We start from the raw sequence: 23,790 nt of genomic DNA on the forward strand, positions 1-23,790 counted from the left end.
TGCTCAGCTTCTGTCACGCACTGCAGACCCTGGTGCAGCAATTGAGAATGTTTCAGCATCTCTGATGGCATTCATGATTACTACATCAAAAGCAAAGCGGATCTGCCGAGCCATCTCCATGAGCTTCAGTGACCCTTGTTCAGTGATCCTTTCTTGTGATTTTGTTCTATATTTGTGCTGAAGGTGATGAGGTGGGCCCATGTGCTACCCTAGCTCAGCTGTAGGTGTAGTAAATTTTGGCAGGGATAATAAAGTGTACATAGCGATAGTAATGTTTTAAACCAGTCCAATTAGACCTGGAAGGGCACATCTCATTATGAACTGAAACACAAGTGAGACCGACTTGAGTCACGGCTGGTAGAAAAATACGTCAAGGTTTTGTATGTTTTTGTTGTTTATTACTGCAGAATTTAATAATATTCATAGGATTCCTTCCATTTGAAATCTAGTTAATTTTATAGAATACATCAATGTCCTTTTTCAGCTCTACACCTGCAAAGTCCCCTTGATAGCTGATATAGCAATAAAATCACATTTTCGCAATTTAAAGCATAGGATTTTCAGTGGCAAGCTGCACCAGTATCACTAACGAAAACTAACTGCTATGCAACTGTCAAATGCTCAAATAAATACCGTGGGAGGAAAAAACAATACATATTTAATTTTTTTCTAATTCCTTAGGTGTGTTTTTTAAGTAATGATTGGTAATTTTGAAATTACTAGTGCTGCAATGCAGTCGCAAATAACTATTGTCCTAATAAAAAAAAAAAAAAGTTTGATCCTGATGGGCATTTTAGAAATCTCTTAATATTATTATGTATCTTCCAAGAGGTCATTGTGCTTTATGTCTTCTTAGCTAAGCAATCCTAGCTTCAGTCCTTGTACAGCATCTCTTTAAAATAAAAACATAAAGTTATACCCTTTGTTTTCCCCTCCCAACTCTCACAAGGAACCCTGTTGCTGTTCAGAGCCTCTTGGGGAAATATTTTTAACAGTATGACACATGGGACAATCTGAAGATTTTATAGTATTTAGTGTAATATTCTACTTGCAAAAAGCTTACAGTTAACTTTATTTTCACAGAATAATAGAATCATACAATGTTTCGGTTGGAAAAGACCTTAAAGACCATCTAGTTCCAACCCCCCTGCCATGGGCAGGGGCACCTCCCGCTAGATCAGACATATTTGTATCTCTAGAGTAATTCTTTCTCCGGTTATATTTTTAAAATGTGTGTGTCAGCAAACAATAGGTTTGCTGTCCATCAAGAAAAATACCAATATCTTTGTCTTTAATTTAGAAATTGTTTGCCTGTGGTCATTAAATTGTAGTTCAGAAGGGGTGAATCTCACCTGCTTAGGTTATAAAGTAGCAAATTTAAAAGAAGAAAATATAATATGTATATTAAAAAATCAGTAAACTAATGCCTTTGTCCTTGACAAAAGGAGGTTGGAAATTAAAACAGACCTTCTGAAGGTAAAACAACATTTTGTTCTCCCAGCTGTGATTTATCAATGTTTTACGCAAGCGTGGTTTCAGGATTCTTCAAGTAGTTCTTGTTAGATATCTGTAGATTAATAAAGGCCTTTCTCTGAGCCTCTGTGAGAATGCTAATTTTATAGGTTATGAAGTCCCACTAGCTTCAAAGCACTTCCACTGAAGTTGATGTTTTTAAGCCTTCAAGAAGAGCAGCTGACTATTCTGTACAAAGCAAGTAAAAACCTCTGATGACTTTATAAAAGTAATAATTCATTCCCTGTTAAAGACACATTGTCCAATAAGTTTCTTATACCAGAGTTCTTTATTTTTTCCTAGAGTACTGGTAGCAGTTGAAGGGCATTCATCCAGTGGAAATAAAAATATGGCCATTTAACTGGTAAAATGATATACAAAACATCTGAGTGCAATATATATAATTCCACACAGCTCTAGAGATGAATTTTGTAGTTTCCAGTATGAGTATGACAGTGCAGAAAATAGTTCTAGCTTGGGCTGTATCTTGGTGTTATTAGCTAAATAATGCTTGGTCTCCACGGTGCAGGTTATGAGTAGCAGGAAGTTTCTCATTGAATCGAACAACCCGAGTCGAAATCATTACAGTGTTTTGTCAGTGTTAGCAATTGTATGGGCTTAAAAAGGGGAATAGGAAAGGAAAATAGAGGAAAATGCTTCTGCTTTGTCAGGTAATTTCATTTTTGCAACACTACCTCTTTTAAATAACGAATTGAGTTTAATTATCTCAACAAAACAAGAAGTGACAGCCTAAGACAGGCTGTTAAATTCTATGGCTTTCTAGTTGGTGAAGCTGCTTGTTAGGCTCTTTTCAAGGAGCTGCTCGTGGATTTTGACAGCTTCATTCAAACTGAAGGGGACTGTGTGGCCATCCTTTCTTTGTCTCCTTTGGAAAATCCCAGTCTTTGCTATAGCTTCTGGTGGTGCCGTAACTAAAATCCATGCTGGCTTGCTTTGATAAATTCCCCCTTTCTTCCTCATTCATTAGCATTCTTCATTCTCTCGCATGAGATCCCTGCTTGTCCTTTCATGTTGTCATCAAGGTGTGTCTGTAGCTTGCCCTTCATCTCCAACACAAGCCTGCTAAAATCAGAAAAATTGCAGCGCCTTGTGCAGGTCAGCAGTCTTGAAGGTGTCTCTGGGTGGGCTTTTTTGCCCAGCCATGCCCTTTCCCAGGAGAACAAAGTAAAATGACTTGCCATTGCAGGAGCCCTGGTGGTACATCTGCAGCAGTTGTTCCTCCTTGTACATTCTTGCCAGTGCCATGCTGACATCCTGAGTGGGGAGGCTTGGCTGGATAAACAAGCACAGTGTGGCTAAACAACCATGGTAGAGCTTGACAGGGACCAAGAAGGCTGCCGTGGAGTAGCTGGATACAGCCATATTTCCAGTGGCCCATGTGGATCACTATCTGCTTTGGGCTACATCGAGCACCTCACTTAGATATGACTTGGAAGACGAAGCTTAGATTTCGCTCTTGCCAAATAGCTGATGGGGAGAGGTGAGTGCATGCAGAGGAAAGATTTGGCATCTGAGCTGAATACCTAAGTAACGAGAATACTCCAGGCCATGTCTTTTTTAGGACTAAGGGCTACTAATATAAGGACAATGGGGTGAGGAGGAGGAATCTTGCCCTTAGTGAAGCTGACTTGGACAGAACAAAGATTTGCAGATCCCTTTGCAGGAAGAGCAAGGAGAGCACCAGAGGCAATGACCCAGGATGCGGTGCTCCCTTCTATTTGGTTTGAGCCAATTCTGTGTATTGTCATCTTGTGCAGGTAGCTGCACCCCAACATGGACTCCTTGAGGTGAGGTGGGAGTGCTCAAAACAAATCCCCATTTTCCCAGTTCTTCGGGTGCTGCTGTAAATGGCCCTTGTGTACTTTTTTGACATATGAGCAACAAGGCATCTCTTTCAGCTTTGAGAGTAGTAGAGAGCAGGATGATCGATAATGCTGTTTTTACTATGTGTTTTTCTCACTTTACAAACCAGGACCCCCCTCTGCTCCTCGGAGTGCCATCTCAAATGTTAACGAGACTAGTGTCTTTCTGGAATGGATTCCCCCTGCTGATACTGGTGGAAGGAAAGATGTGTCTTATTATATTGCATGCAAGAAGTGCAACTCACACTCAGGTCTGTGTGAGGCGTGTGGCAGTCATGTCAGGTACCTCCCCCAGCAAACCGGCCTGAAAAACACCTCTGTCATGATGGTGGATCTGCTTGCTCATACAAACTATACCTTTGAAATTGAGGCAGTGAATGGAGTGTCCGACCAGAGCCCCGGAGCCCGACAATTTGTGTCTGTAAATGTAACCACAAACCAGGCAGGTAAGTGGATCTTCAACCTGGGGAAATCTCTGGGGTGGGAGCCCAAGCCAGTCAGACCCAGTGCAGACCTCCCTTTGAAATGGGTGGAAGTTCCTAGGATGGAGGGCTGGACTGTGGCTTCTTCAAATACCTGTGTTGAGGTGGTTGTCTCTCATAGGTTATAATTACTGCAGTCTTCAGCATGTTTACTTCTAGCAGGACACAATTCTAGGGTTTGAGGCTTTTACCTTTCACACTAACCTACTTGGAGATCTCTCCACTTCTTTACATTTTGGTGTATCCACCCACTAAACCAGAAAGAAAACGTTTGCCTTTCCTGTTGTGAAAGGGAAATTCCTAGGAGTTCATTTTGATTCTAAATGCCAAGGGTTAAAACATCCTTAATTTGCAAAGAGTTAACCTAAGAAAATTGTTTTAATGACTTAGGAAATTTAATCCCTCTTTTGCAATGTGATGCTAATGTGACTGAACTCACGCTGGTGTAAGATACTGTTACTGCTTCTCCAACAAGGTAGGGCTGAGATGTCATTCCATACTGTGTCCCTGGTTTTGCACTGTACAGACAGAGATCATAGTGACTGATCTGTTCCTTTGTCTAGCAGTTGAAAAGAGTTGTCACATTGGACGAAGGCAGGGAGTTGCTGTTGTCTCCTGTCATTTGGAGGTGGGAAGGGAGGCAAAACATGATTACAACTCCCTCCACGCATATCAACACAGCAGGTACATCCAATGGCTTCTGTTAGCCCTGGAGACCTTTCTGTCCTTCTTCTCTCTTTCCTCATGCTCTGTATTTTAGGGTCTCTCGCTTTGCCTAGATAACTTTCTTGCTAGCGTTTAATTCAGTGCATCCCAGTGGCGCTTGTCCCCTGTGGAGACCTTCCAGCAATGTGGAGCAGTGGCATTTGGAGCCATGAGTATGTTCTGTCAGATCACCGGAGCCACTCCTTGCCTCCTCCTTACAGATGAAGCTTGGTCAGGAAACTCGATGGGGTATGCAGCGTAAGAGCTGGGTGGAGATTGGTAGATCCTCACTCTGGAGCGGCAAAACACTAGCTGGAGCAGGGCTGTCTTTCATTCCTGTTACCCAGGTGTACATGCACAGGCTTGGCAGCCAAGAGCAAGAGAGTACAATTACATCACACTTCATCATTCACCCATCCTGGTAATTACACTGGATCATTGAAGTATTGGACAAATTGTTCAGATATGTCTCAAGAAACGGAAATAACGGCATGCTAGGTTTGCTACTGATGGATGTGGGAGGAAATCTGGAGGAACATCAGTGGATGACAATATGACACCTGTTGAAGGTACCTGTTTATACAGACCAGTGGGTGTTTGCACTTGTGAAGGCTGCTGCCAGTGACACTCTTGTTAGAAAAAGTGTGTTTTCCTATTAATGGGTTTGCATTACTGTTTCATTGCTGGCATTGGATTTCTCCTGACCTGTGGAGCTAAATCTACCTAAAATTCAGTAAATGTAGCTGCACAAGAGGAAATGATACATTGTTGATCAGTACAGACTGTGAGCAAATGGCACTGGTTTGTGAGTTATGTCTTAAACTCTCCATAGCTGCTGCAGGATTTATCCACGTAGCTGCCTTCCTGTGCGTCAGGCCAAGAGTAAACTCATGGCACAGTTATCACCTCCAGCCTTATATTGGCCATTGTAGGAAATGGTAGACCTGTGATGAATGTGGCTCATGCTACAGTGTAGCTTCTGGTTCCCTCTCACTGTTTACCCTCGTGGAGCCACAATCAAGGGAGTTACAAATGGATCAAGCCATGAGTGTTTAGCTCACCTTGCAGTGTTGAAATTTTGCTGACATGCTCTAGTGTTGAGGAGGTTGAGTTAAACTGCTCTCCAAAGCAAGGAGTGGTGACTGTATTTTGTTGCCTCTCTGGGTGGTCCCACTGCTTGTCCAGCAGGAGAACCAGTTCTGTCTGCTGGAGCTGTAGCATCAAACAGGCTCTTTTAGGTTTCCCAGGGGCCATCATCAGTTTGCCCATTCCAGAGTTAGAGCAGCTGTAGAGAAGAACTTTGCAAATCAGACTAGCTGCCAAGCATGAAAAAGTGGATATCTGTTTTTTTTAAGGTGCCTCCAAAAAAATGTCCTTTGAGGCAAGTAATGGAGGTGTGCAGGTAGAGGTGTCTTGTGCCTGGCCATACCCAAAGATGCTAGATATCTCTGAAAAAGCCTCACCTTCAGCTATCCTCTCTCAAATAAGAGCAGGCGGGGCACATGGAGCTCAAGGGAATCTCAGCCCACTCATCTTCCCCCTGAAATTACCACCAAGAGATTCATCTTCTGAGCCTCATCCTTTCCCTTGCACAGGTTTTCAGATAGTGTGATTATATTTTCATGAAGGCTTGTGTAATGAAGTTGAGTCACTGAAGGTAGCGGCGCAAGGCCGACTGCATCAGTAAGAGAAATTCTGCTATAAGAATTGCTGGCTGCAGAAAACGAAAAAATTACATGCTGTGACATAGCTCTGGCTGCTGGAGTCTTGCTGGCAGGTATTCAGTAATCCAGCACTCAGAGAGATGCCAGGGTCTGTTTTGTTGGTTTGACTTTTGTCCATCTCAAAAAGACCATGCTAATTTCAGGACTGCAGAGAATGCACAGGCAGCAGGGTGCTGGCTGCACAAGTCTTTTGTGCATGGGAGCTTTTGGCAGCAGAAACTACCTCTGATTTGGGCTCTCAAAGGAATTGAGTGATTGCCTCCTGAAAAAAATGTGGTTTTCTCCAAAATAATTTGTTCCACTTCCTCTCTCTCCAATTTAAAATAATGAGAAAAAGAATCGGCACTGGCAATCAATCTGACATTTTCAGACTGATGTAATTTTCCTCTGAACTTCTGAAATCAGATTTGGAAATACTGTAATGTTTTCATGCACAAGAGGAGGCAGATCAGCTAATCTCAGCTGGTGACCCCAGCATGCTTCTGTTCCCCCAGTCTCTGGGGACCTAATGGTACTTGGGATGGGATTGGCCCCCATGGGATGCAGTGGACTTTGGCTCCAGATACACGACCAGCTCCCCTGTCACAGTCTTGCAATCCCCAAACCTCTGCTTTTTCTGTGGGATTTTGCAGATATTTTCTGCTAGAAAGGATGTCTCTAGGAAGGGTGAGCAATGCTACATGCCAGAGGAGGTGGAAAATGTGCAAGCCTCCACTGTGACTTCCCTAGAGCTGCTGCAGGCCAACAGAGGACCTTATTCCCTTTGTAGGCACATGAGTTGGACAAAGCATCATCCTCCCCTATGGGATTGCTGCAAAATATGTGCCCAAGGGACTTCCCAGCACGGATGGCAGGGAGCCATCTGTAATGCACCCTCATAACACATTAGAAAACATGCCTCATGCACATGGGCTGAAGCCCAGTGCATAATTCATAAGTGGCAATGACCAGATTGAGTTAGCCATCCTTTTCTTCCTCATGGTTTTGCTCAAGTTTTCATATTTTTGAAACTGCCACCTAACGCCCCTTTTTAGACAGCTTCTAGAGAGCGATCTGTGTGTGCTGCTAATATTGAAGTTTGTTTTCCAAGTGACGACCATGTGACTTCTTTTCTCAGCAATCTCACCAAGCTGGATGATTAAGTAACGCTGTCACTCTAGACAGAGATGTGCATCTCCCTTGAGGTCCTTCATCTTATCTGCCCTGTATACGGAAAGCATCCACCATGACATCTTGTGGTCAGAGATGTGTGTCTTGTAATGGGTCCGTAGGGAGCAAGCAGTTGTGATTCATGGTTGCCTGCATGCCCACTGTATCATTGTAAGAGCATACTGGGAAGACACAACGTTTAAAACCTTTCTAGGCTTAAAAACTACCGAGAGTATTCGCTTTAAGCCATCCTAAACAGCCAAGCATTTTTTTTTTCTTTTTGCTTTTTGTTTCCAGCGTCTCCCATGCTGGGCATGGCTTCAGGCACAGAGGTGACCTGGAGGTGGGGGGTGTAAGAGTGGGTAGTTCTCCTGCTGGCGTCCCAAATGCCATGGACTCCTTTACACTTAAATACCTTCTCTGTGTGTGTTTTCAGAGAAGCCCCATGCCTGTTTCTGTTTGAAAAGTCAAAAGCCAGCGTTCAGCCACCTTCTGTGACCTGTATGATATTTTCTAGCCTTTTGGGATAGAAGAGAAAGATAGATCCAAATGTACTTGCTAACAGAGGAGGAGTTAATGTGTCTAATGCCTCAAGGAGCCTGCATGCCTGAGGCCAACCCAGAGAAACAAGTTGCCTCCTGTGGTGCAGCAGTGCTATTTGAACAAAGGTGTTGGAGGACAGGACCTTGGCAACCTGTGATGCTGCCTGGGAAGCATGGCTAAGTTTTCGCTTCATGAAAGAAAACACTAGGTGCTTGGAGCAGCTGGAAAGCTCTTGGAGTAGGGAGGTATGCTGAGAGCCATGATTCTCATTCTGTACAAGCTGGGATGCTGCAGTGGTGAGGAGCAAGGGAGAAAGGATTTTTCTTAGCACTCAGGTTGTACCAGTCTTTGAAAAGCAGTCAAAGGAAACCTGCAATGTACATCTTGTTGCACTGTTATGTCAACAGTTGCATGCTTTTAAAATTGATAGACTACAGCTCTGCACAGTCTGGTAAGAAAACGTCAGAATATGAGACAAGAAGGTGGCTGTGCTGGAAAGCGTGTTTTTAGAAATTGCCGTTGGGAATGGACTGGTTCAAGTCCTGTAGGATGGTCAGAGTCTTACATCTTTCAAGTCCCACTAGCTTGTTTGATTGGGACTGGGAATGGGGACAGCTTTCTTATTTTCTTTAACAATAACAAAATTTTCTGAGAGGATGCTCCAGTAAATGTAGCGTGTTGCATGCATCTCGCATGAGAAGCAAAAATCGTTTTACACCTCTACTTTTCAACAAGAACTGCTGAATTGGGTTTTACAAAACCTGAAGTAGATTCTTGATTTTGGAAAACCCCCTTTCCACAGCCAGGGTAGTGAGCAGGGCTTGCCTGTAAGCATTCATAGTAATGGTACTTGACTGACAGAGCTGCATCATCTTCCCAGTAGTGGATGCCATAAAAAGGGTATAAGCACGAGACAGACACGTACTGATGCTTCCTCCCAACCTCTGGGGACAACCTCTTTGTGCTTTATAGCCCATAATGGATTTTTCTTCTATGAATTTGTCTAATCGTTTTATAAACTCCAAGAGAAATTTAGCAACTGTAGGCAATCCTGTGTGAATTTGGTATGTCTGATAGTTTAAGCTGTGCTTTAGATTCACGTTCACCAGAGCAGGGCCATTAGTGGCATAAGTAGAGGGTTTAAGGCTTACAGTCTATTGGAAAGCACTGTCATTTAGAGATCCTGCACTAGCTTCTAGTGCATTAACACCAGTATTGCAGCATTTAGCCTAGAACAATGTACTCTTAAAAGCAAAGTGTAATCTTCCATGCCAGGATGGGCCAATACAGGGTTATTTCAATAACTAGAGGTACTAGTACTGCCTTGAAAACCATAATCTCCATCTAAACCTGGGTGCACCCTACACCATAGCATGTGGCAGCACAGTTTCACCTTGTGGCATCATACTTCTGCCAGGTGTGGATGTCCTGGAGATGCGAAAATGTGTTTTAAGCTGCCAGTGAGGGTTCAGGCAGGAAGAGAGGTTAATTTCATTTGTGAAGTCCCATACATATGCTGGTAATCAGCTTCAAGAAGTATTTGCTTTATTTTTGTAGCATGGTCACATGTAATCAGAGAATGCAATCATAGATAGTTAAAAGCGAAACATGCTGTCAGTAAAACCTGAAAAGCAGTGTTGCACAAGAGGTTTGTTTGAATTTTTTTGTGATGGCCACACTTATGTAATATCTTCATCCAGCATCCTATTCAAGAATCATGACTTTACCCTGGCCCAGATGGCTTGGTGTCTGCTACCAAATAATTTATGGATCAGCTCAATATTTTGCAGTTTTATTTATAAGTACCCAGTCTGTAGTTGCTACATTTTCATAGTTTGTTATAAGTCTTTTTGTTACAGTTGGAGTGTTAGAAATACATGATTGAAAATTGAAAGTATTCTTTACAATATGAAAAAAAAAATCCCCAAACTTACGATATGGCTTTTAGTTAGAGATCATTTTTATTGAAGTATGTGAGAGAACCCCATTGTTGATATATGAGGACATTAAGAGATGAAATAAAAAGCATTTTCCTGCAGTTTACAGACAGACCTTTCAATTTTGAGATGAAATTAAAATATCTTATTTATTGATGAAAATAAAAATATTAAGAAATTGTCGTGCCCATCTACCTCCTCCTAAAAAAATGAAGGAGAAATGCACTGAAGTTCTTGTGATGAGATTCAACAAATGACATCTAATATGCGTTGTGCAGTAGGGTGCAGGTTTTACCATCTCCCAGGGGCAGCAAGACAAATATCTTTACAGTAAAGCATTTAGTCTCCTTCAAGGCATGCTGCTTGTGAGGCAGTTGCATAAGCTGTGAAAAGCAAAAACCCAGTTACACCTGAGGAAAATTTATCCATGTACTGCACCCAGATGGTGCCATGCAGCTGAGTATGAGGGAGCAAGATGTGCCCAAAATACCATATTTGAGGTGCTGCAGCCAGCAGGACTGACTCCAATTCTGTAATGTCCTGGAGCTGCTGGTATCATCACCAGCAATGTAGCCTCAGTTTTGGGGTAGATAACAAAGATTGGGCAACCAAATCTGGGTTTTGAGAGGTATATAAGGCACAAATATTGAGATTTTCCAAAAAGGCATAGAGCAGGATATACTGTGATCAGATATGGTAAGATCTTCACAAGGTCAGAGCTGTAAGAGGCTTGTGCTTTCACAGAGCACCACTGATGTTATATTGCAAGAGTGATAGTGCTGGTTTAAAATTTTATTTCCCATTTTGCTGGCATATTTTTAAAGGATTGCCAAGTAATCTCATATTAATCTAATTCTAATCACCTTGAAACACAGTCTTCAGGGCCAAGAAGTTCTCTTCGTATTGTGCTGAGCACAGTACTTGGCAGACAGCAAAAGTAAAGCATCTAAAATGGTTTCACTGCCCAGATGACATCAATGTATAGATTATTTTTTTCCATTAACGCAGCTTCTGAATTTTACTGCTAATAAAATCCTATTCGGCTCTACAGGTTTGGGCTGCAAGCCGATAATTCCTTTGTCTGATATCTTATTTCTTGGATTTTAGCATTAAAAGTAATTTTACATTTTTAACACTATGCATAGGTGATACTTCTTAAAGTCGTCTTAAGACGCCGGGACTCAAAAATAGCCAAAAGAAGAATGAAAAATACTTCCGATGCTGTTAGGGAAATAGCAGGGGAGTCATAGGCATTTCATAAACGTCCCGCTTGCTCTCTGGCTGTGGCTTTTTTGCTGTACCATGTAAGCTCTTTATAGTAATCTCCCTCAAATGTTAAGAAGCCAGAATAGTTTGAAACATTTGTGTTTCAGTAATTGTGCGTTGAGTGAACTGTAGTATGAAAACACTGCTCAGGGTATAGCAACTTCACAGAGCGTTTCTCCTTTCCTATGCAATTGTTGTGCTGATAGTATGAATTTGAACGAGCATGAAGATGTAAGCACACACACGGCAGTGTTTATGCATTTGTATGTATATACAGACATGCAGGCCACATATCAGGCAGAAGACAAAGATGACCTGCCTTTGTTTGATGTGGATATTTGTGACAGCTTTGTCAAGCTCCCATGGTTCAGATGGCTTTTGCTTTTGCTACCCTTGTACCAAATTGCATGCTTGCCAAGTCTGCATTCAAAGAGAGTGGCAGTTTTCTGTCCCTATTTTCCTTCTGCTTTCTTTCTTTTGCCGTGAGCCTGACCTCTCCTTAGTATGTAGTTTGTAATTTCTTTATTTATTTGTTCATTTGGCCAGATTATTTCCACTTGGTTGCTGATTCACCTGCTGTCTGTACACACGGAATAGCCTGACTTCTGCATCTCAGGAAAGACTTTGCTGTATCCGTATCCAAACTGAGCTCCAGCTTGCAATGTGCATAAATTCCAGGTTCCCAATTAGAATTTTACAGTATCAGGCTGAAATGCTTTTTTCCTCTGGATCTCTTGTTATTGGAGATGTGTGTTTCAGCAAAACTTGGAAGGTTTTTTCACGTGTTCTACTGTGGTTGCTACTACAGTGTACTTCAACAGGAAACCCCTTGCTCTTTCCTTGAAAGATATCTGAAATGCTACTTCTGGCACTTTTATTTTCTTGTGAATGGTTAAAGTAATAGCAGTAATAGACCTGGCTAGTAATTTACCCCAGTTTACAGCCTTTCCTCTCCTTGCCGGGATGGGAGGTTGGAGAACTCTACCTGGAGTGCCTTGGTACTAGTTGAGAGGTGATGGACAGCCCAGCAATAAACTGTATTTCTTCCACAGCAGCTGGGTCAAAGTTCAGCTACATGCAAGTATTACAAAAAGCTCAGGAGTTGGAAGGCTTTAATTAAAACACACTTCAGATGTGCTCGTTTGCCGATGTGGTGGAGTGCTTTCTGCATCTCCCAGTCCTGGAGGAACAGTCTTGATCAAAGCGGGTAACTAATGGGATTTCCGGCTAGATCAGTACAATATAAATCACCAGAAGGAAAATGTCATTATTTATTTATTTTCCTGTTTCTTCAGGCTTGATAATTTTTAAGAAGACGGGGTCTGATCAAAAGGCCCTGCACGAATCAATGCAGGACACCCACTGGTTATGGCGGCACTAGGCAAAGGGTTTTTTTGCTGCAATGCAGCAAGTTGGGGCAATGCATTGCTCTTTGCTCAGAGGCCGCAAGTGCACTGGCCTCATCCTGCAGGCTCTTCGGCTTGGGTGAGCCTTGGAGAAAACACTGTTATGTGGGAATCAATGGAAAAAATTGCAAACTCTGTTAAGCATTTGGCAAAATCCACTCTGTGGGTTTTGGCCAGGGGTTGTGGGCAAGTCAAGCAGTAGAAGGGGCCTTTACTCCCAACTCCTTAGCTCTGCATGGCCTTTGGCAGGGAAAGATGAAAATGCCTTAAGAGCATATTTGCAGAATTAGGTGGAAAATGCCAGTGGAGGGCACCAGCACCTGCTTACAGCCTTCCCTTGAATACACATCAAAATTGCCTTTGGTGCTTCTGCATCCTGCTGTGCAAAACTTGTGCATCTTTGCACTGGGCCTCTAAATGAGATGAAAGAAAGCATCGTTTAATCGGGTAGAAGCAGAAACCTGGGCTTGCTCGCTCTCCTTTTGTTTACAAGGACCCTGCGTGTAATTCTTTCATAGCTTCTTCCCAGCTTTCTTCAGTCTGCCTCGATCTAAAGAGGGAAAGTTGTGCTCAGCCAAGTAGATTATTAATTGCACTGTCCTCCTGAGTTGTCTTTCACACAGTTCAGCATTAGTGTGGCATATTACAGGGGACTGACCTGCACTGCATTGTTATTCAGTTATCTCCAGGGCTCTCCCTTCCCAGTAATGCGTTACTGCCTTGGATCATGTAACCACAGAGCTCTGTGGTTCTGCCTTGTTCTCCTGAGGGTGGTTCTGCCTTATACTCCTGAAGGGTGGCACCAAGGGCACAAAATCACTCACTGACCTTGCTGGAGACTTATGGTATGAGCCCCTAAATGCCTGGCCTTGCAAGAACAGTTTCCACAGAGACATGCTCTCAACCAGTTCAGTAAACTGAAAGACTATTGCTGCAGAAATGACCAGATTATTTAATTTATTGTACAACTCTGCATACCAGGTGTGACTCAGTCCCTGAAAGGTGGTGGAAAGGAGCTGGAGGGTGACTGCGCAAGGATGCACATGAAGGCACAGACCCATCTCCACCATTTCAAGAACTGCAGACAGCAACTAGCAAAGATGGATGTGCTTGAAGGACAAAACGCCTGTGCTTTCCACAGAAATAATGCACTAAACTCTCTGCTACCTGTTGTCTGAGACCAGAGTCAGATAGCCTTGCAAGGTTTTGAGTGCTATTTGCAGCCCCTGCAGAACATCTATACAAAACAAACAAATCACCTTAAAGTGGTCAGGGAGTTGATAAGTATTGCTTGCGCTCAAATAACAATTGTGCATCTGTCACGGCCTCACACTGTTCTTGTATCTTCTGATATTAGTCAATGAATGATGACTGCTATTTTAATTCAGCTTCTACTGTGTCTAGTTCTTCATGTAGGACAAAATATGAAAAGGAAATAAGTGGTCATTATGCATATGAATGCAGTAAATAAATGCAAGTTCCCTTAGCTTTCTTGTATCCAGATTTGATGGATACGACATCATTGTAAGGTGTGCCTAATGTTAGTAAGCTGCTATTTCATTGCCTACAACTTATGCGCTGTGGAGGTTTTGTTGGCAACTGGTTCGTTGGTGAGGAAATTGAGGCATGGACGTACGGTGTGACCAGCTAGAGCATGCACACGAGGGCTGAGACTCTTCTTGCTGCTCCTCTGCCCCTGCTGAGCCTTTCCTTTGGGGCTGGAATCCTATGCTGTGTTGGAGATGTTTCCTAACCTATTTACCATACTGACTGAGAGCAGATAAGAGAGGCTGGTCAGAGTCCACTGGAGATGGGCTCATGGGTGGGTTGCTGGGTTTGGGGCTTGTGTTTTGGGTTTTGTTTTTTTTTTTCTGAATTGGTTTTAGTATTACTGTGGTTTTAATTTCACTGCAGAATGAAAAATAAATATGAGAATCAATAGTATATTTATCCAAAGCATTTAGTGAACTCAAATATGCTGAATAGCTTGTGGAAAAGTGTGGTATGGTGTCTGCTAACAAATATTAATTGCAGTGGTGACAGTTTCCTTCCCTCTTCTACACTGTCTGTCAGGACAATCTTTGCAAGTCCAGATGAGTGCAAGGCATTGCCTGCAATACCTATGGCTGGTAAGCTGTGCTTTGTATGCTAAAACTGGAACCATTAATAATATGACGTGTCCCTTCCAATGGGTTGCAAATTCGGAAGTCTGGGCAATTCAATGTAACTAAAATCCTGATTGTTTTTACTTGTGTAGATCAGGAGAGCAATTGCTACCTCTTCAGATGAGTTGTATTTGTCTTTTGGCCATAATAGTGTTTAGAGTGGCTTGGCAACTATTAATTTGTCCCTATTGATAAGGGACCAAAATGTCACTTAAAATAGCAGTAATGAAGTACTAAAGGCACTGACACTTTGTTTATCATCTTGAGAGCTTAACAAAGTTTTCAGTGGTTTGTCTACCTCTTAACTTTTGAACCTATATGGTAAGAGAGCATTTGCCCAGGGGCTAGTGAGGGAGCTGCCTCTCAGCCAGAGGTATCAGTTGCATCACATTGTCCTCCCCTGAGATACTGTGATCTGGGGTCACATCACCCTCTGGTCCCCATGGCTGAACCCCAGGCAGGTGCCCGAGGGGCTGCAGCAGTGGTTTGATGAGAGATTATACAAATATCTGAAGTATGAGGCTGTCGGGTGTCATGCCTCTGCGTCTCCTGCTCCAGCTACTCCACTTCGTAGAAGTACTGATGTACTTCTGGGGATGGGACACGTGTTTCCTAAACCATTGGACCCTGGAAGGTCTACACCCTTTTCCATAGCAGGAGAGATTTGGTGCCACAACCGGAGCAGTGCTCCAACGCATGGAGCAGCCACCTTCTCCCTTTGCCAGGTGGGTGGTTAAATACTTCAGAGATGCCTTGAGTCAAACGCTTTTATAGCTGCTGTTTAGCTGAATCCAGGAGTGTTTTCCTCTCCAAGAGAAGCGGCAGCTATTTTTCACAGACTAAATGAAGCCACCTGTTGGTTAACTGGGCTTCGTCTGGTACCCAGCAGCCATATACAACCTTTAGGGCCCAAAGGAGTCTTTGAACTACCATTGAATTTCACTGTTAATGTCTCAGTCATTTACCCTGAATGGAAGAAGGTAAAAGAGGGTAACCTTTTTTTTTTTTTCCTCTTGAAGACATGAATAAACTCTCTAGGTTGCAGGAAATAATCCCTCTTAAAAAAAGAGTTAAAAGGGCTGTCTTTTAGTATAAAATGGGAGGAGGCAAGAAAAAGGAAGCCTGCAGAGCTGTGCCTAGGACTCCTCCAGCTCTTCTCGAAAGCGCTAGATTTTGTTCAGTGATTAGAAACAGAATAAATCAGATAAAAGGAAGGGAGCTGATGACAGGGTGATACATGTGTTGGACAAGGTGAGGGAGTGGCAAAGGAAAAGCACATAATGTGGGTGACTTTAATTATCTAGAAGGTGGGAAGATTGACTTCCCCATCCTGAGTGGGGTGTGTGAGAAGATACATTAGTCTATTTGTATCGGAGGTTGAAGATGTTACTAGTTACTTCGAAGAAAAAAGGCTCGGCTGCTGGCAGTATTTATGAGAGCTTTAATTACATTTCACAGACGGAGTTCCAATTACAAAGGAAGGGGGGGAAGGAAAGATGTTAAGAGCATTGTAATAAATCTATGGCTAAGGATAATGGTAAACAAGATGGCTGTACATCATGGCATCATTTGCACACTTCTATTTTTAGGTGTTTATTTCAACTTCCCTCTCCTCCCATCACAAGCAAAATGCTCATAAAGAGGTCAAACACAGACCTACATTACTCATCTTCCAAGATGGAAGGCAAAGATCATTTGCAATTGCTGCTGTACAAGGCTTTAATTTTTTGTGCCAAATCATTAACTGTGTCATAAAACAGCACTCCTGAAAAGGCAGACAGACAGATTGCAACTTTTGTTTATGTGCTCACATGAACAGGGAAAAATATGCTAGCATTACTGCATCCTTTCACATTGTGTTTAGTTCTGCAGGTTCCCACACTCAGAGTCATAGAATGGTTTAGCTTGAGTTCTCATTATGCTTCTTAGAACCTCACCTAACCAGTTTCTTACCCAGATGACCATGATGTCTATTTGTTTTAATATCAAGAGGTAGCACACAGAAAGATAAATAAATTGCTCTGCACTAGTTTAATTTTCTTCGCAATGTAGTGAACCAGGGATTTTGCCATTTACTTCACTGTAGGAACAATACTTCCATATCTGTGTGCCTTTGGCACAACTGTCATAACATCCCTTCCATGTGCCTAAGAAAGAAGCTTTTCTGTACTCTTTACTTGTAGTGTAAGCTGCTTGCCAGTGTCTGTGCAGGTGATGCAGGTAAGATATGTGTTTTTTCTAATGACATCGGCATTAGGCACAGGGAATACCTTGGATCTTGCGGTATTGTTAATTAAAGTAAAGGTAAGTCTGCAAACAGTTCATGGCAAACATTGAAATTCTGACTAGAGAATAACAGGAATTAGCTAGTGAGATTACTTTCATTTCAGATAACATCATTACTCCTACTGATTAATAAAAGGGATAACAACATTTCTCAATAGTGGTAAAATGACTGCAGTGAAGCCCTGGCAGTTCATCAGCAAATGGGATATTTTGCTCTTCTGTAATTCCATGATCACATTTAGAAAGTCAAAATGGATCAAAGGAGAAAACTTTTTCTTTGGTGATGTTGAAAGCAAAATCCTTGTTTATTTAAACGTAGCTATGTTAGGAGTAAAGTATGATGGGGTATAATTGCAAAATTCTTATTGGGTAATTAGTATCTTGCAGCCATCTTAATGCTATTAAGAAACAGTCATAATTGTACGTAGGATGTGTATATTTATCATGAGAGCTGTCACTTCATACCATTAGGAAGTATCTGCAGCTCTGCTGTGTGCTGCGCATAGATCAATCTAATTTAGGAGACTTAAGAGCCCATCAGATAGACATTCCCATCATCCAACCTGGTTGTACTGTCAAGTGGTAGGAGGGCGCTTGGAAAGGAACCAGATGTTTCCCATAGTCCTGCTACAATAATGTTGTGGATCCCTGATATTCTTACGTTTCCAGAGGTTTCCCTGTTGCTGGCTGCATTATTCACCACTGCCTGTTTTATGTACGCACATAAAAGAGAAAAAAATTGGCCAAGAGAGAGTAGTGTTCATCTCCATTTGAGCTCTGTTGCACAGGGTATTTCTGTGTGCCAGCATTGGAGAAGAGAAACCTGGAGTCCCGTGAGCTGCTGGGAAGAGGTTTGTCTATGAAATAACCTCAGCCACGTGTCACAGGCTCAGGGTTCTGCAGCCTTAAATGAAAAAAAATTCGTGTTGGGGATTAAACTTGTTCTCTTGTCAGCCCATTGAAGAAAGTATAGGCAGAAGTAGCTTATTGCAGAAATAAGTGGGACTAGAAGTGGTGGCTAGGAATAAGACAGGAACGACTAGACGGAGGAAGAGGATTTTCAGTAAAAGATCATCATTAGTAGCTCAGCACTCAGGGCTTTTTAATTAAATGTGTTTGGGAAGGTATGGACAAGGAGAATCTGTAGGGAAAGGTTGTTTCAGCTGCAGGCCTAAATCTACGGCCAAGGATGATGTACTTGCTTCAGCAGAAGATGTTAACTGTGAAACTCGCAGTGCTTTGCTCAGGATGTGAACATCCCTCCCACACGTTCTATAGACTGCAAGGGAGAGTGAAGTGATCTTTCCTGAGGTCACCCAAGAGTTCAGCAGTGGGGCTGAGAAGAGATCAAAAGTCACCAGGATCTGGTGACACTGTGCTTCACTGAAGTCAAGGTTGAGCCATGAAGTTAACTTAGTTTATTTGTGTCCTCCCCTTCTCCCCCATGTTTCTTGACTACTTTTTAGTGCTCTGCACAGGAATGCAGGTTTACGCATTGAATCTTAGCATACATCTGAATCCTTCCTGATGAGGACTGCTGAACAGTACAAGACCATAGATAGGATCTCTTCCAAAATGGAACAGTAAGTTTTTCCAGTGTTAATCTGCTGCTGACTGTAGGTCCAAGTGGTCTTCTGTTTCATTCATTGCTTTGGCTATTTCAGTACCTCGAGGGATACATTATGTTTCCCCTTTCCTTAAATATTTGTCCTAGTTGTATGGAAGCTACTTCTGATAAAGTCAGTGAATAGTCTTTCATGCAGACAAGTGCAAGGTATGGCCTGACATCTCAGGTAGATTTGATCTTCCCACTTTTTCCCTCCAGATATCGTCACAGGTGCTGCTTGTGTTTCTGCTTGGGCTCTAGAAATTCTGGCTTGAAACAGAATTTTTTCCCCAGGGTATTAAGAATGCAATATTCTCTGGTGCATGAAAGTATATACATTTTGATTTTCTTTCTTTTAACAATGCAGTGTCTTGCAAAACTACTTTCCCCCCCCTACAATTTTCTGAAAATCCCTTTGCCCAGGTTGTTTAGTATATAGTTGTAATACGTGATTTGACATGCCTAACTGAGGAAAAGATGAAGCAGAGAGCATCAGATTTATTATTGGGTCAGTGACTGAGATATTTTTTGAGTTCCGAGAGCTTTATCATAGTGACCATCCTGGTTCTTGTCAGTGAAGAGATGATCTCAAGAATTAAATCACTGAGATTATAATATACTGCTGTGTTAGACAAGATTCATGGTTGAGAGAGGATATGGCATTTAATGGCCCTTTTAAATGTCACATCCAGACTTTAAAGGCCATAGTCTCAGAATAAACAAAAGAACACAACTAGCTCCAGCACCTTTAAAATGAGCAGCACCCCAGTGATGCCAGTGGGAACTTGTGGTCCATATTTATGCAGCAGTTATAAGACTAAGTGGCTACTGGAAGCCATGCAAATATGATAGCAGTATCTTTCTCAAGATACAAGGTAAAATGTGCCTACGCGGTCAGAGCGTCTTTCATTTAGCAAAAGAAAGAAGGAAGTAATATGAGTATCTTATAAAAGCAATGCACAAGAAGTTAGAGAGACATTAGTGGCTTGAGTGATTTTGGTTGGAGTACAATAAATAAAGTGTTTGTGTACTGCATGACATAATATATGTCTCTGCAAGCAGTTGCTTGACAGCTGTACAACTGGATGGGATTTTGATTTTTCTTTTTCCTTAGCTATCTAACACTTTGAATGCATGGTAACACTGAGAAAAATGTATTTCCACTTTTCTCAGATGCATTCATCACTGATAGGAAAAGGCCTATGAGAGGGTAGTCCACGGAGCTGAATTCTGGACACTGGAGTGCTAAATAGTATAAAAATGCTTGTGGACGCTGATTAGATGTGGTAGTTCAGTATGTGCAGGCTTTTTAAAATCAGGATTTATAATTTTTATAGACTGATAGATGTTACCAAATTGCTTGGAAATTCACTGACAGTCTTCAAGGGACATTCAGCTTTAAAAAGCACACGTGAAGCCTACCTTACCTAAGTCTTTTCTTGATTTTGGGGGGTTTGTTTTTTTTTTTTCCTGGATGACTCATAGAAGTGTGCATTTTTTTGTATACTTTTTGTCTTCAGTACAAGTCACTGTGTAGTGAAGTTTGGTAATCAATAATGATCTGATGGATCATTATAGGCTTAAAGGAAGATAAAAAGTCAGTGGTGTTTTGTGAGAGGGCTAAACTATCTCTTCTTTAAAAATCATGTTATCCTGAATATAGGGGTGTTGATATAAAAATTGGTCATCTTGGTTTACTGGCTGCCTATAGGCTTATGAATTTAAGTTAAATGAGCATAAAACACATTCTAACTGAGTCCAGAGTATTTGTACAGAGTTTTAAATATTGCTCTTTTTGTTAAGCCTACTTAACTGTGCATAGCTCTCTTGGAGAACTTCTCATTTTTTTGTGGGGTAGACTAGCAACATTTAAATACTTCACTGTAACTGAATCCTGATACGAACCCAAATCTTTGTTGTTCTTGCATTCACTGCAATGACCTTGGTAACGCGAATGCATCACCTTTGCTACTCGTTGGAAGGCAATCCTGTAAAAATGGGATCAATTACATGCATTGATAGGATCCTGTTTTCAATACCACTGATTTAAAAGCGGTTAAAGCTAGTTAATGGGTTTTCCCCTTGTATAGAAGGTGAGCAGAATAAGCAAAGACAAACAGAAGCTGAATTGTCTGAGAAGAAGTAATCGCTGTTTTGTTTCTGTCGTAGATTAGGGACAATCAGTTATGATGTCAGAAGGCTAATATACCCCAGAATCTATGCGTAGTTATTTAGTTATCCTACCTGATGCATAGCATTTATCATGCACGTTTTTAATGCCACTTACTGTTATCATCTCACAGTTATGCAGGGCACATTTAAGGAGAGAAAAGTTATCCTGATAGGCAGAGTCCTGGAGAATAGGATAGTAGAGAAACCTGTAGGATTCAATTTCTGCCACTTCAGTCTAAGTAGTTTGAGCCCTGGCCCCATGCAGACAAAATGTTGTACTTGTCTGATCTTGAAGTGACAGCCCTGTGGATGACTCAAGTCATCATCTGAAGGAAAATCTTGATGAACTCTCACTTGTACTGGATAGGTAGCCCTAAAATGTGAATTTGTGGCATATTTTTTACCCTAATGCTTTAGAGAGCAGCACTATTGGAAATGCAAGCAAAAAATGCAGAAAATTTCTGCTCCACTATCCTATGTGTGTATCTCTTGCTTGATTTTTTGTTTTATGAGTCATACCCACAAAGCAGTAAAAAATGCTATTGCGGGAGTACCAGCCACCAACCAGTGTAGATTATGCTAAGCAGTGTGTTGCAGACAAAACCCTGTTTGGTCGCAGTTCTGATGCTGAGGAGAAGCATCAGACGTCCATTTATGCATCACATGTTGCAGCTACAATTTAAAACACCTGAAAATCTCTGTTGGGGCCATTTTGCTTCTGGGTGGCAATCCCACCCTCAGATGCTTGGGCTGTTTTCCTGTTCCCATAGCATTGCCCTGACCTCCAAAGCCTGTGGTGACCCAGTCATGGGCAAGTGCTTAGAACACACCCTGTCAGCAGCAGTGGGAAAAATTGGACTGGAGTCCTTGTACAGTTTGTAAATTGCCTTTTACTATCAGAAGTGTTCTGGAGTGTTCTTGAGTTTGTCTCTAAATCCTTTTCAATGCCTTCAGAAACCAACTGGACTGGAAAAGCCTGCCATATTTTTCGTCAGAAGAGTGTCTGTATTTGCTTACTGCAGGGAGGTAATGCCTCTGCAGGGTGGGAGAGTCAAGAGCCATGCTTTCATATGCAGTTGCATTTATCCTATTCAAAACGTTCATGTTCATCCTGGGCTTTGTGTTTCTCTGTTGTGATCTCTGCAGTTTCACCTCAGCAAAGCAATTTTATGTAGTTCTTATCTTTAAGTACACAACTAGTGCTTTTGCTTGAAAACAGAAGTTGAAGAGAATTATTAAATTATGAAAATAAGCCTTTCCCACAAATTTGCCCATCATTTTCAGTTTTGTCACTCATATAGGGTCTTTGTTCCATGTTTGAGCTCAGCATGGTGTCGCCAAGTTGCTTGTGATTTAAATAGAAGAAGCTGGCTGCCAGGAGTAATGCTTGCAGGTATTCCTTCTTTTCTTTATTTGCCTTACAGCAGTGCCTGCAGGCCAAAGCAAGGATTGTGCTGGCAGCATCTGAATAGCTAGTTCCTGCCCCTCAAGTCAGAATAGATAAAGGAATTATCATTATCTTCATTGCACAGATAGGAGCAAGGAAAGATGAAGTGACTTGCCCATGGTTATGCTATGAGTCTCTGGCAGAGACGGTGTTATTTCCTCTGGTCTGCTGCTTTTATCCCAGTGGCACCCTTTCATGCAACTAGCTGTTTTCTACAATTTAGATTTTTCTTTAACGTCTCCTGGCACAAACGTGCAGGCTGGTAAATGGCATGAAATGTATGTCTCCAAGATCTCTGCCTTTCAAGAACTCTTTTATTTTTATCATTCACCTTACGATACCCAAGTGCCTTTGTAGAGTGTGTGTCTGGAAGGATCTCAGGATGTGCTCATCTAACCTGCTTTAAAACCTCCAAAGACACGGATGCCACAGGTTCACTGGGTGATTTTTCCCAGTGCTTCATTATTTTTGTCCTTAGAAAGCTGTTCTTAAATTTAATTCTGTGCTTGTCTTGCTCCAGAGGCAGCAGTCTTTTACTTATTTGGAGTTCTCTTTCAGTCTCTTTCAGTCTCTTTTTCCCTGGGACTGAACAGTTTGCTTCTTTCAGTCTTTGTTCTTAGTTTTCTCAACTTTTCCTTGTTCTCCAATTCCCTACTCCGTCAAAATGTACTGTTTTTTCCCCCCAACATTTGAAATAGAGCAAAGTACAGAGCTACCAGCTCATATGAGCCCTCTCCTCTTCTCCCTAAGGACCTGATCTATCACTACTCTGCCTCCTGGGAAGCTGATCCAGGTGTATGGATCACAAGTATATGTAACAAGTATATGTAAGTACATAAACATTTCTGTTTCAGATCTAGTCACTTTGAGGCTTTCCTACTCTAGGTTTTTGTTCTAATATAACCAGTTTGATTGATTTAATTTTTTTAAAGAAGTGTTAAATTTCATTCCTTCTGGTCTTTACTGGGGAACTTGCTTATGGAAAAGACTTGAAGCATGGTTCTGCAAAGCTGTAGCCAGCTCACGGTCCTTTCAGAGGTGCTAGGCTTGTGCTTTTCTTCCAATTCTGAACAAGACATGAGAGAAGAACAGGGGTAGTAGGAAAGACCAAGTACCATAGGAAACCCCAAACTAACTACCACAGAAATTAAGGATTTTGTCCATTCTTCTATCTGACCTGCTGCAGCTCTTCAGTAGCTGTTCTTCAAGTGGAAACATAAGGAATTCATTTGGCTGCCTCTGATTTCACTGGAGTCTTTAGTAATCTGGCTTTAATATTAGAATTCATCAGCAAGACAGATTGGTGTATCATACAGAGTGACAGCTTTGGCAGAGAGTGAAATTTCCCACACAGTTTAAAAACAGTCCCTGAGTTTACCGGGTTTAGAGTTTGATAGCAGCAGGAAGAAGGATACAGCAAGTCTTGTATGAAGAAAGGAGCCAGTCTAGGTGAGTTACGGTAGGGAGCAGGAACATGCACATTTTATGCATTTTATGCAGTAGCTAT

General features: G+C 41.9%; 1 protein-coding gene across 11 annotated transcripts in view; it reads left to right on the forward strand.

The window, feature by feature from the left end:
- The window catches only part of EPHA5 (EPH receptor A5), a 194,566-nt gene that overhangs the window by 109,515 nt on the left and 61,261 nt on the right, over positions 1–23,790 (forward strand). For 8 of the 11 annotated variants that reach the window (XM_054064901.1, XM_054064902.1, XM_054064905.1 and 5 more), the window contains one exon: positions 3,506–3,841. The exons of the other annotated variants lie outside the window; for them this stretch is intronic. In XM_054064901.1, the coding sequence (XP_053920876.1) occupies positions 3,506–3,841 (336 nt within the window). The remainder of the gene's footprint in view (positions 1–3,505; positions 3,842–23,790) is intronic. 11 annotated transcript variants of the gene reach the window in all.

This window comes from Cuculus canorus, chromosome 4, assembly GCF_017976375.1.
Source record: "Cuculus canorus isolate bCucCan1 chromosome 4, bCucCan1.pri, whole genome shotgun sequence".
In the NCBI taxonomy this organism is placed as follows: domain Eukaryota; kingdom Metazoa; phylum Chordata; class Aves; order Cuculiformes; family Cuculidae; genus Cuculus; species Cuculus canorus.